Source organism: Mastacembelus armatus, chromosome 14, assembly GCF_900324485.2.
Source record: "Mastacembelus armatus chromosome 14, fMasArm1.2, whole genome shotgun sequence".
In the NCBI taxonomy this organism is placed as follows: Eukaryota; Metazoa; Chordata; class Actinopteri; order Synbranchiformes; family Mastacembelidae; genus Mastacembelus; species Mastacembelus armatus.
The window spans coordinates 21,002,714-21,017,130 of record NC_046646.1 but is presented as its reverse complement, the minus strand read 5'-3'; the positions used below and the strand labels follow the sequence as shown (position 1 = coordinate 21,017,130).

Genomic DNA, 14,417 nt, shown 5'->3' with positions numbered 1-14,417 from the left:
GACTATAGCATTCAGAGAATATATTATCTATCATACACACAAACAAGCCAGTGAATGATCCTCTCTGAACATTGTGTAAATCAGGGGAGCTGTTTTTATTGTTTATAACATGGGACCAATGCAATAGGCCCCTAACACACTGATGTCTATTTCATCCAGACACTGTTCATTAACAAAAGGTCTCTGTGTTATCATCCAGCTAACAAGTTCCATCTAAGGAAATACTTTAAATGACAAATATAAATCTTATTATCCTGTAGCAGCCTGCAAAGAGCTCTAGTGTTCATCTCTAGCCTCTGAAGTACAAATCAACACTACCTATGTTTATGGTGCATTTTGATAAAAAAAAAAAAAAAAAATCAGTAAGGCTTTAGATTATTATCTTCATTTCAAGTGGAATGGCCTCAAGGGAGAGTGTAAAGACAGACACAAGTGCTCTGAGGCCACAGGGACGGTGGAGGGTAAATCTGACACCTAAAGACGTTATCTACTAGAAGCTTTTCTAGTTTATTTTCTCTGGCACAGTCCAATTTTGACATTAAAAACATGTTACCAATCAGGCTGTGGTAAACCCAATTTCAATAGTCTGTGATGACAGGCAATAACTTACTTATTTAATAGCTACTTACTTTAGTGAGAAATATATATCTGCAAACTGGCAAAGTTGTTGATACAAATGAATTCAGAGTCATTTTTATTGTCACTCAGCCCATTTATTAAGAGTCGCTTCAGACACTTAACAGAATTTTTTGAGAACCATCAATCCCACGTTCTTTAGTTCTACTTGAAATTCTAACTCATGATCTATTTTTAAACCAAACATATTGATTGTAAGAAATTAACTACAAATGAAAGAAAGCAGTTTATGTGGATTATTTATAGCACAATCACTCTTAAACCCAATCTACTATGCTAAACCAAATGTTCTAGAGTGGGTCTTTTGGCCACAGCTGCAAACAGCAGTGGCCAAGGAGCGACAGTCTCCTGCTTTCTTGCCCCTCATATATATTGCCTTTCAATGGCTATTAAAACAAATAGGGATGGATAATAAAGGATAATAGCAGCAGCCAACCATGAGTCAGTAGATAAGGTTATGCTGTCCATCAGACTTGTGAGGGGAACATAAGGACGAGGCTGTGAGTAATAGGCTGCCATTCTTTCCCTGGCTCTGGTCTTGTGTTAGAATTTGACTCCTACTGAGGGAGTTGCCACAGAGCAGCACAGCATGGTTGGTAATCGTCTAAGCACACCTGACAACATAGATAAATTTGTGCCAGAGGAGAGGCTCATCTTGAGTCCAATCCTCTGTGCTACACAGCAGAGATAATCACCCTTGTTTCTCTCTGCTTCTTTTCCTCTGTTCCTCTTTACTCTCACTGTTTCATCATTCAGAGCAGGAGCTGCTGCAGTTCCAATCTTTTGCATCTCGTAATTTGTGTATTTCTAAAATCTAAGCCCTTCAATATTTATGCAATTGCATATCTGACAAGTCAAAATACTGTATGTGATATGGTTGGTAGTAAGCTTTTGAAATCATGATGCCGCAAAATGACAGTAGTGTCATAGTGTTCTTGTAGGCAGTTTTCTAACTTTTTAATATGGAGAAGCATCCAGTTTTGTTTGTTTGTCATTTGTATTGATGTCCAAATTCACCACGGGTGCCATGTGGTGGACAGATGGGACCATGCCTATCCAAACCAAGCAGTGTCCTTGTGGTCAAACCAAAATCAACAAGAACAGGCAAATAAAAAGATGTGTTATTTCACAGCGCTTGAATTTTTGTTTAAAGGTCGGGAGCAACGTAATTTACCAGAAACATTTCATACTATCTTCTCACCTTCAAGGACAGATGTTTCTACATTTGTCTATCTAACAAAGACGTAGTTAAGTAGCTCTGGTCCCTGCTGATCTCCTCCCCAAAAACAGACCTTACCAGAGTTTAGTGTTACAAAAAGAATAAAAAGTGTTGAGTCTTCAATGAAAGGCTAACCATCTTCCTCTTGGAGTACAGTGGAATGAGTGATGCAGCAAATCATACATATTTTGAGGACAGATGATTCAGCAGCAGTCAATATTAACTACATCATACATTTTACTAGAGATTATAAATGGAAGAATTTAGATTTGCTAAACAGTGCGCTTCCACATAAATATCAGGATAAACTTTCATCATTGCGTCTGAGTGTTTAATTCACTCTGTGTAGCTCCTGCCTCTTTGAAAAAGGACTTTTGTGGTGTCCACATATCACAGAAGTGAAGCAATGAAAGAAAGATGAGAGGAAATGTGAGGATGGAGGATGTCAGGTGACACAGAGAGGTGACTATTATGACAGCACCTTTAATAGCAATAAAGGAGTACTAAAGGAAAAGCTCTAGCATTAACATGTTGTTTCATATTACACACCTCAGGGATTTCCTTTCCCACAGAGAGAAGCAAAGGTTGTTTGAGCCTAAGTGGTTAAGATGGATTCTCCTTTTCGTTTTCTCTTGTCCCCAGTCTTTGTCAGTGTTTATTTCTTTTTGCTTTGCTACTGGTGATGAGGCTCTGTAGCTTAGTGTTCAACCAAGGAGTAAATTGCCAGCAACTTTCTGATCTCTGAGTCAAGATGGAGCCAGTGGTGTAGAACTGAGATCAAAAAGTCTATGGCAGAACCTTTAAGAAAACTATGTGGGAAAAGTAAAGGTTATACATGTGGGGTTATGTGTGTATTGTTGTTGTTGCTGCTGGCACTCGGTGGAATGTGTGTTTGTTTGCAGCTGTCTGGTTCTCTATTTACTCTCTCATTCTTTCCCGCTTGTCCCATCCATTAAATGGGGCACAGCCACGTTTTTCGCTCAGTCCTGGTATAGTCCTCAGTTGCTTGGTTGCTGCCTAAGGACTGCCAACCACACCAACCGAGCCCCATATGTTGCTTCACCTGCAGAGCCCATCCACATTTACCAGACGGTGCTCTCTAAGACTCTGTTTCTGGAGGGATCAAACTTGTGAGGTCAAATCAGGGACAAGTAGTTTTAAGGGTTTCCAGCAGACACTGGGACTGAGGACAAATGAATATGTTGTCTGTTGGTCACATACACAGAACAGAGATTATCTTTTCAAATTGGCATCATAACAAACAAAATATGAATCACTTCATCGATAACAGAACATCTTTAATGGGGCCGTTCTTTCCTTTCTTTCTGTTTTTCACATTGCAGTGTAGGCACTTTTAATTTGGAAAAAGATCTGAATGCTTCTCTTCCTTTGCCCGCAGAGTCGTGTGAGTTTCAGCCAAAAACAGAAAATGTGCTGTGCGCCAGTGCTGCATTATTTGATATTTAAGATAATGATAGCATTTAGAGAGCACTAATCTCCCATAGCCAGCTGCTTCCCACCTCCAGCCTACCAATGAAACACAGGGAGTAGGATGCTCATGGAAACAAATCACACCAAACACTGGTTTAACAGAAAGTCACTTCTGTTTAACGTTGTATGTATGCATTTAATGTGTAAATGTGTCTTAAAATATTATCAGATCTTTATCTACCTTATAATTAGGAACAAAAACAACCTAATGTAAATTTTGACTAGCAAAAAAGTGAATATGGCTGAGCTGAAAAAAGAAGAAAGGGGTCAGGTCTGATCTGCAGCTACAGAAACGTCTCGTTTGAGGTTACTGCCTCCACCTGTTATTAAATCCAACGATTCACTTAGTTCTTCCACCAGCAATGTGAATGTATAATGGGTTTGTTCAATAACTCTCACAACACTTTGTGTGTCTCTCTACAATATAATGGGCTCTACTCCCTGTACTTGAATAATAGACCTAAAGGAAAATCACATGTTTTGACCACTTACTGCAGAAAACCAGGCAACTTTAATTAAAAAGCTGCATAAAAAACATATTTCTCTCTTTGTCAGAAAAATGATGTAGTCTAGCTACAGTCAGTTCAACAAAATATATTCAGCCCAAAAAGCTTGATAAAAAAAAACTAAGGTTTTTAGATGTGTATTCTCTGCCTAATCTGTCTGACAACTACAGAGATACACGCTTGTTGTTTGCCATCATTTAACACTATTATTATACTTCCTGAAGTCTGGAGTCAAAATTTCTGCTATTTGCTGTTTTGCAGTCAGAGCTAGAAGAATCTTTGAAATGGCGAATTTAGTTTTGAAGATCAGTGTAGGTGTTGTGTGATAAAGGAACACTAGTTTGCCTGTCAAAGCTGTGTGCAAGTGAATTCATATCCATCCTGAAAAAGACTTGGTGATATTTGCCTTTTAACCACCGTAATGAGTCCATGGGATGAATCAGCAGCTGAGTGGCAAATACAGTAGGTGTGTGTGTGAATATTCATCAGCTATTTACAAATTCTCTGTGTGTGGCTTTCTCTTATGGTCTCACGGCATCCAATTACATTTCCAATAAACAGCCTCAAAGATAAGCTCCTTTTCACAGAGCAGATGCTGTTCATGTATTCTGATAATGCAGCCACTGCTTCCTTATTAAAGTATGTATATTGTGTTTCTGTAGCAAATTAACTATTAATTGCAATGCACAGATGACTATTAGGATCACTACAGGCGCAGGTCAGGGACTGTGGTTGTGAAGACTGTTCCTTTTTTCTTAACCTACTCACTTTTTAATTTTTGCCATGATAGTTAAAAAATAACTATTGTTACTATCTGAAGACCAAAAGCTGTCTGCAAAGTCTGATAATGTACTTTATACTGTGTCATATTTTTCACATAGGCTTCCACATCTTACCAACTTTTCTTAAAGGTGACTTCATGGCTGTCATGCACTTAGTTATGTGCTGTAGCTATTTTGTAATAAATGTCTATCTGGCAACCTCACAGGGACAGAGTGTAGCTGTCAGTGAAAAAAACAAATTGTTTTTACATTGTTTTTATGAGCTTTGGACAGAGAGACACTAGCTGTTTGTCCCTACTACCAGTCTATATTCCAAGCTAATCTGCCCACCTCTATATTCTAGTGGCAAACTACATCAATGACTTTGTCCCTGAATTAAGATTTAGATTTATATTCACTATGATGTATTTTGTTTCAGATAGTTACCATTCAATTATCATTAGCCTTAGTGTTCATTTTATTTAATTTATTTTTTGTGTATGGGTTTAATACTGAAATGTCCCACATGTCATCACAAGAACCTTTGAAGTTGCATGTCTAATCATTTTTGTACAAATTAATTTTATAAGTAAATAATTTTATTAGGCTTTCAGGGGACAGTAATATGCTGTATCTGCATGTGCTGGGTGGATTTATGAGCAGTTGTTGACATGTGCAAGACCCCATGACCCAATTTAGGATTTGTAAAAATCTGGTCATCCGACTTACATGATATTGAGTGTCAAGGGTGATGGATTTCTTCTCCCAGTTTGAATCTAATCCCACTTCATCCAAAGTAATATTTGTGTCATAACTTCTGCTGTGCATGGGAAATGTACAAATCCATATTCCAAGTGATTATGGATTTTTCATTTGCATATTGGATACAGTGGTTGGTTTCATACCACTGAATCCAATATACAAATCTGTTTTAACTCAAATGACCTGGCACGAGCAAGATTTGTGCTATTTTAGTTCTTTTTATATATATAATCTAAATGTCACCATCTTTTTTCATTCTGCTTTTTTCTGTTTGTGTTTGTCCACTTTTGATGTTCCAGACAACGAGCATATTGGCACTAAAGTCAGAGAGATGCACTTAAACACAATATTGAAGCACCATTCTTATAAAATAAACATCAGATATTGCTTTATTACTATATGTCACAGTGATGCATGGAGGGGAAAGTATTCAGGGTACAGTATGTCCAGGAATATGATTATTTTGAATATTTCTTCTACCTCCCACACTACAATAAACCTCAGAAGATTAAAAAAAATAAATCATCAAACTACGTCAATACCCAACAAGCACTTAGCTTGATTTTGTGTTTACTGTGTGTGTAGGAGTCTGAGGTGTTATGCGCTGCTTTTTTTTTTTTTTTCAAATCAAGTACAACATATGCAAATTTGATTAAAACCAGTTATGATCCAGGAAGAGTCATTATGTGTGACAGCAGAACTCAGGTTTTACCAAAAGATTTCTCATTTAATCTGAGGGCACTAAAAAGCATTAATGAACATAAAAAGGAACAGTACAAAGTGGGTGAGTAATGCAGACAGACAAAACTGATGAAGATGTCTAAAGAGGACAATACTGGCAAGATTTCTTTCTAATGCTTAATGTTCTTTGTTCTTTCTAATTCCACCTTCACGCCCTCTCTCTTCTTCTTAGTCTCACTGTCTCTTGTTCGCTCTGTTTAATTTCCCTCTCCCACAGCAGTGCCAATGTGCTGCCATGACGGCCATTAAGATGTTATGGGTTTCAATAACTTTTTATAGAGTTTTTTCATCAGAGGCCTATTTGCAAAATGAACTGATGAGACATCAGTGAGGTGTGAGAAGTGCACTCTCATCATGTTAACTTTGAGAGGCTGGAAAACAGGTGGGACTTGTCATATTAACATATCAAATATACAAACATCTCAGCTGGTGGAAATACTGAGTATATCAAGTAAAGCGGCTTACCTGAAGAATAAAAGAATTGAAAAAAGATGATGTTTTGTTAAAGTTGCCCTCTAGTCTTTGTAGCTATGAAGGCATCAAAAAACTTTCATTGTCTAAAAAAACTCGTCCATCACACTAATTTGGACTGTAAAAATCGCAACCATCTGCTTTTTAATTGTTCTTTGGTAGAAAGCACGATTAAAATGTCTCAGTCATGTGACACAACTACATTCAAAGGCCATAAAACTCACAAGTAATCCAGATTTGGAGTCAAAATATATGTTAATGTCAACTTTGAATTATTTAGAGGAAGGAAAAAGATCTTTGAGGATCTCAAAAACAATCCTTCTCTGTCAGGGAACAGAAGGGAAATGGAAGAAAAAGTGAAGCTATAAATTAAACCATCATTTAAACTAAACCAAATCTAAAATTTCATTTACAAGAGAATTTTGAAACTATCCTGCCTGCAATCTGATGTTAACCACGTAGCCTTCCTTGGTATATATTGGTTTGGTTTCACATTCAGGGAAACAACACTAACCTGGGTGGATGATTTAAATTATGCAGAGTTGACTTAAGTGCTACAAAAGCATTTAGTTTGTGATGTGCACATGACCTATAAATGAGGACACAAGTAGGTCACTCCATCAACATTATAATCTCCATTCAAGGGCATGTTGCACCATCAGTAATTTTCTTCATCTGCCTCTAATGAGCTAATTACTGAGTCCAACACAGCAATTGTTGACTCATTGTTATAGTAAAGTTGGTAATATTTAGAATTTTTTTCTCCCAGGTTGGTTCGTTTCAAAAAATAGAAAATACCGTGACTAAAATTTAAGCCTGAAGTGTTTCACAACATGAAGTGAAAATTTTGAAGGCTTGTTCAGTGTAGTCTGTCAATGGGGTGCTGTACCTGTGCAGCATGCAATACAGATGTTTATTTAAGCCTAGATATCTTGTGCACTGAACTCTTATTTCATTACATTAAATCTCACCTTAGACCATACAGCACAGTACCGTCCGGGTGAAGTCGGATCATCCTGTTTTTCACTGTGACACCGTGGACAAATGATTTCTTGTCATTGAGGAAGTAGGTGTCAGGGACCCAGAGCTGGTCAGCCACCCGGTTATCTAAGGTCAGGTTGAGAGGGATTTCAGAGTAGGACAGCCGCTTGTCTCGCCAGGCCTGCTGGAAGTACATTGTCAAAGTGTAGTCCTGTAAGTGCAGAGAGAGGGAGCGAAGGAGGACAGAGAGGGGGAAGGAAGGCGAAGAGACAAAAGTGGGAAACGAGAGAAGGAGGAAGAGAGACACACAAAAAAAAAGGAGAGATGGAGAGAAAGGAGGGAAGGATGGTTACTCTGAAAAAGGAGCATTTTACACAGCTGTTCAGTAATTCTTTACCAATGCAAGCTCTAGGTTAGACCACACTAAGCTTCAATATTGGATGAAGTTCACTTAAAAGCAAATGGAACAGTTGCAGTACAGGCCAAAAAGCTCTCAGTACAAAGCAATGGGGAATTCCTTCTGTTCATAGAAACATGAGGTTAAGACAGCCAGTGTGAGAGGGTGTGTATGTGTCAGAGAAAGACAGACAGAGACAGATGGCTAGGGTTTGGTGTTTGTGTGTGTGTGTGTGTGTCAGTTTGGGTCTGCTAATATATGATAAAGGGGTGTAGCATATGTGTATGACTTGCTTGGTTGGTTTATTGCATGTGTTGTTGTGTGTATGAGTGCTTTTGTGTGTATTCATACAGAAGGGAGAGAGAGAAAGATAGAACAAGAGAGACCACATGTTCCAGACAAATGAAAATAACCTTCAAGCAAGCTCAAGAATCTGCTTTACAAAATATCCCCTATATGCTCTATTTGCTTTGACAGTAGCTGTCTTTCTGAAATGAAGCACTGTTTGTGAAACGGGCTCAGTATGTTGTACTTGCATAACATAGTCATCCATTTACTTCTGTTCATTCCTCCCAGAAGTAGAATGGTAGACTATCCGCTCACATCACATCAAGTTGTGCACAGACGGCACAAAACCTTTAAGCGACAGAACATGTCTACTTTACAGAGCAGGGTCAGACATCAAACTGTGTTGGACATACAGTGTGAAGCATGTTTCTTAATATTTTCATGTGAAATGGTGGAAAAGGTCTCTTTCAACATGAGAAACGAACGTTTTTGAGGCATATTGATGTCATGCAGTTGTGTTACTGTGCATATTTATTTGAGTATAATTTTTTATTTAGACACTTAAAGGTGCCCAGTGCTCGGAGATATACATGTCTGCTTATGGTTTCATGCAAATTCACTGTTCAGCAGTTGGTGGCGCTAATGTGCCAAGAAAGACGGCTAACTAGCTAACAGTAATACAAATACAAATATAAAATTGTAATATAAACAATGCAGGTTTCACAATATTAAAAACATCAGTGTTGCAAATATTTTATGAAGACGTACATGCATTTTTTAGACCTAAAAAATACACATAGTTTGAAGAAATATAGAAATGCACAAAACAAACAAACAAAATCGTGATATATAGGCCAGTAAATGAGCTGTAGTCATACAATTCAAAACATTTAGATCGTTTATTATGAAAAAATTCAGGGTTGGAGTATGTTGGAGGGTTGGAAGAGAGGATACGTTTTCCATTTTTAATGCATGCAGACACAAAAAACTGAAAAAAAAAAAACGTACAGTAGAGATTTTAGAAACGAAGGGCAGAATGAAACTTGCAGTAAAAGTTCCCTGATGATAAATCTAGGACACGATGAAAGAATCAAGGCAGCAGTCAGATGCTCATGTAGCTCACAGAAGAAGCCTACCAATCATCCAGAAAAACCAACTTAAATAAACTTGCTGTCTCAGGGAACTTTTTCTTATGACTGGCACTTCCACTTCCTGGTGAAGAGGCTGAACATGCATTTTTGAATATGCCCGCTGGCTACGGATATGGCATCCTGCAGCACCTTGGGGACTGGAGGCTTGGATATTGACTGGATGGAGTCGGGGAAACAGGAGCAGATTTTCACAGTGAAGTCCTTGTTTGACTTAAATAGGTTTTGTCACATTGTTGTTATTTGCACCTTATTTGACTTGGGGTGCTGACAACCAAGAGTTTGAGAATTGGGTTTTTCAAAGACCTAAATAGTATAGTGGCACTTCTAACATTCAGCACTGTGCAGTAATTGGATTTAGAAGAGGAATAGAATAATTTGTGTAAATCCAGTGACAGCGTGGAATTGTTGAAACTTTCATTTTGACAGCCCTTTTTCATATATATGGAACTAAAATGCTGTACTAAGGATGATTTGAAAAAAAAAAACATCTGGAGGGGAAAGCAGAGGCTTAATTAGATGTTGGAATATGCAAAAATGAGGCACTAGGCTCCTGCATACAATAGCAAAATATCTGTGATGATTTTAGGGCAGTGTTGTTTCTCACTTTTAGACAGATCACCCAACAAATAGCTGCAGAGCTCAAATATCTGGGTGGCTTTATACGTGTGCCAGTGGATTCTTGGCTGCACGTGCTGCCTTCCCAACACTTCCATCCCAGGCCGTTGGTTATGTAACAGCTCACGCTCCGCTCTATCTGGCAGGCTGTGCATCACAGCACGTGAGAGCTGCTTGTTGCTATGTCATCCTCCTAAAACTATCTTCTTTGCACTCATCAATACACCCCATCAAACAAGAGGGTTTACTGTCATGTATGACACATCAAGCGGGTTTCTTTACCTCTCTTTCTGGCACATGCACACACGCACCTACACAAATACAAATACACACACACACACACACGCACCATCTCTTTATGTCTAATCAGAAATGTGGATGTTGAAAAGAACTGTACATCTGCACTTAGTTCCTCACTTCTATAGACACAGCACAACCAGATATGCAATACAGAGCTTAACAACATGACTGCCTCCTGTGTATGACTGTGTAGGTGTTCATCATTGCATTTTGTGAACGTCAGCCTGCAAACACTTGTGCTGCGTGTGTTTCTGTTCTGTAGTGCTTCAATGATCACAGCCTGAACAGGGATAGAGGAAAACAAATCTGCTGTGATTGTCACCTGGAACTAAGGATTGTACAAGTGTTCTCATTGTCAGGGAGTCCTTAGCAATATGTAACTGCTGGGACTAGATAACATTGATCATTGCTCTAGCACTCACAATAAGTAACAATAACATTAGTAAATCCATCAGCCATTCTGTCATATGCACCTTCCCACTGCCCAGTCCACTTTTTAAACCTCAAGTACTCCTAAGTAGCCATGAACAGTGACAGACATGTTGGAGTAAGTAGGGTGGTATGTCACATAAGGCACAGTCATTAAGCTGAGTGAATGTTTCCATTGTCATCCCTGAGAGCCTATTATTTGGAACCTATCTACTGAGGAAGTAGTGGTTTGCTTTGTGGGGTGGACCCAGTGAAGGTGCCACTGTGGCCATTTTACTGTGAACATAAAGCTCTCCTCAAAGACATCTACTGTATAATGTGCCTCTCTGTAGGAGGAGGAGGTTGTAAATCACCAGAATAACTGCAGCAGCTGTGTGCATGTAAGTGCAAGGGAGGCTGTCACAACAACAGTCATAATGAGCATCAGTACATAAACTATGCTGGGGAGCGAAAGGAATGGAAAGGGAATGGAAAGGAGACAGAGAGTGATACAAGAGAATCATACTGAATTTATGAGTGTAATGTACACTGTGCTGCCAAGCTGCCAAAGACAGGACAATACAAAGTGATCATTACAGTCTCACACTCGAAGCTACAGCAGAATGTGAGACTCAATTATAACTAATAACTAATATCGACTTCCACAGCACACGTCGAAATGTGTTTTCTCAGTGTTGCTTGTTTTCCTGTCCTGAAACCTTTCAAAGCATGTGTATAATATACAGAATGAAACATCTCCTTCTATGACAAGGAAAATATAGAGGACAGTTCTGTAAAAACAATCCAGGTTTTTAAGAAATATGTCCTATCCATCACATAAAACCCCAACATTGTCTTCATTTTTACAGTTACTTTTATTTTGTAATAAAGCTGCTCAGGAAAGTGTTGATCCTACATCATCATCAAAAGTCTGAATGGGTGTACTCTGCTGTCAGGGGAGAGTGTGTGTTATTTTAACATGATGTGCTGATTCTGCTCACCTGGCCCAGCATTGGCATACGCTGTTGTATTGTCTTAGCCGCCGTGCTACAGCTTTTTGTCAGCAAGTGAAAGGCCAATGGAACAGGCTACAGTTTGGAGCGGCACATATTGAAATAATTACTGTGAGCTGCTTGGCATCACGAGTCATTTTCCCCCATGTTACAACAAGCAGACAAGCCTCAAGTAGTTGTAATGACCAAGGTCCCTTCTGATATGAAGGCAATCTGCGCTGAATGAGTGTGTGTGTGTGGAAGTTGGTGTTTACAATGATTGGAAAACAGCCAGTATGTACAACGCTGAGTGAAGGCTAATTCGGGCAGCTATAGAGAATTAAACATGCTGCTTATTCGAGTGTTTTTGTTTTCTAATACAAATGTAAAATTTTGATTGTCTTTAGTGGTTTTTCCCACCACACCATGGTGCAGTAATATAGAGTATTTCTATTCCAGTATTGAGTAGTACTGTCTAAAGTAACTGATATTTAAGACAAAATATCTTTTAAAATTTGTTTGGGTTAAAATCAGGACACATCTGCTGCTTCCTGATTCTGCCTCCTTTTTGAGAATTAAATCACATAGCTTGATGAGGGATGATAAAACGCAAACATTCTTCAATCTAGCACCTTTCAAGTTTAGTTAGGAAAAACAGCTCTTTTAAATTTGGCAAATTAATATTCAGGAAAACAGTTTGGACAGGCTGAAAAATTTCAGCTTGCAATGCGGCAGTGGCCAGAAATGAACAAATGTCGAAGGTTCAGGCGTTTAAACTGGCCTGGCCTGGCCTGGCCCGGCCTGGCCTGGGTGGGAGTTGGCACTCAGGGAGTCAAACTGATCATCTGATCTTGGCCGTATGAATGACTTCATGTCCCTGTCTGCATGCACATTCTGAGCTCTATGTTTTTTTTAACTGAGCACATAATCTGTGCAGGTCCCAGCCCACACTCTACAGTCCCATCCAGATTCTGTGCTCCCTGAAGTAGTCCTCCAAACTCCAGGTTTGTGTTGCATCACTGAGAGGGCACATGTTACAGCCAGAGTCACTGTGGCAGATCTTTTAAGCATGAACAAAAAATCCAGGCAATGCTATATTTCCTTTAAATGCTTGTTCAGTCAGACCTTCAGGCTGCAAAAATTGTACAAACTCACATATTGGTGTTTCATGCCAAGGATATTATAGCTGGAGCCTCATTTGACTTGACAGCAAGAAATAACCATTATATACAATTAAGTTCATGCCATGAATGAAACTATAAAAAACAAGAGTTGCAAGTAGGTGCAGTGCTGGTAGATCTGCTTGTTTGGTTTCTTTAAAATCCTAATTTAACAAGTTGAGCAAACTCTGCAGTGACTATAGTTACTTGTTTTAGATTTAACCAAATCATGATCTTTCTCTGGCCTCACCTAAAGTACGTCTTAAAGTACGTAAAACCTGAACACAGATGGGGTAGTGGATGTGACCCTTAGTCCCTGGTGTGACAGTTACGCAGCCTCTATAAGCAGCATCCACCGCAACAGCATCCTGACAAATCTGCTGCAATCTTGTCTCTATTCATTCAAAAACACAGAGATGAGTCCAACATAACCCAAGTGTTCGTGTTTCCTGCAAAATACATTTCCTTTTGTAGTTTAGTTATCTATATGCAGTACATAATACTGTATGGTTGCTTAGGGACAGACCTGAGTAGTATTATAGAAATGTTTTTTTTTTTTCCAAACATATCAGCAAAGATCAGTTTGATCTTGTGGACAACAAAAAACAACTGGAAAAAAAAAGCTCACGTCCTTCACGTTCTCATCCTCACTACAGCACCATGTGGCTTCTTTCTGGGAACAACACAACAAACTAATAATTGAAGAATTTTTGTTGGACCTGTGTTAAAGTACAAACCCTAACTATAATCTGAATCCTGTGAAAATTACACAAGCGTTTACCGCACTACTATGACTAGACAAAGCTGTGCATACCCATACACCAATGCAGCCACCTGCGGCACCGTCGTAAAGTGCACTGCAGTTTGGCTAGGTTTACATACAAAAACAAGCTATCACAATCTGCTGCCATCAACACTTTGATTTTAAAATCCTTTCAAAGCTCTATATCTAGTGTAAATGATGTTGCTTATAGTGACAACCCCACAGAGAATGTCACCCAACAATTTTCTGAAACTATAAATGGAGTTTTATAGCACTTTTCAGTTTGTTCTACTTTAATTTGAATTCCCACAAATGTATTGCTACAACCGTGTCAGAGCAGGAAGCTGTTTTCAGCAAAAAACCCTGAAATTGCCTGCATGCTACCTGCCCAGAGCCAAACTGCAGACAGGTAAAGTTTGCACCTTGTAGCTGCAAAGGCTGATTTACATAATTTTCACAGTCATCAAACCATTCAGTGAACCCCTCAAGCCCTATGGATGGGGGCACTGTCACCCTGGAAGAGACCCATCCCATCAGGACAGAAGTGGTTCATCACAGGATAAAGGGGATCACTCAGAACAACTTCGAAATGATTTGCAGTGACCCTTCTTTGTGAGGGGACAAGTGGGCCTGAGCCATGCCAACAAACAGCACCACTGAACCCCCTTACCGTACCTTATCGGAGCATTCAGGTTTATCTTTTAATTTCACACCCATCTGTGGGTCATATTAGGCCACTGAACAAATGACCGATGCTGTTTAAATGTGTCTTGAT

At 39.0% G+C, this 14,417-nt stretch overlaps 1 protein-coding gene across 2 annotated transcripts in view; it reads right to left on the bottom strand.

The window, feature by feature from the left end:
• gabrb2b (gamma-aminobutyric acid type A receptor subunit beta2b) overlaps window positions 1-14,417 on the bottom strand; it is a 47,726-nt gene that overhangs the window by 17,739 nt on the left and 15,570 nt on the right. For both annotated transcript variants that reach the window (XM_026328344.1, XM_026328345.1), the window contains exon 4: window positions 7,559-7,779. In XM_026328344.1, coding sequence (XP_026184129.1) covers window positions 7,559-7,779 — 221 coding nt within the window. The remainder of the gene's footprint in view (window positions 1-7,558; window positions 7,780-14,417) is intronic.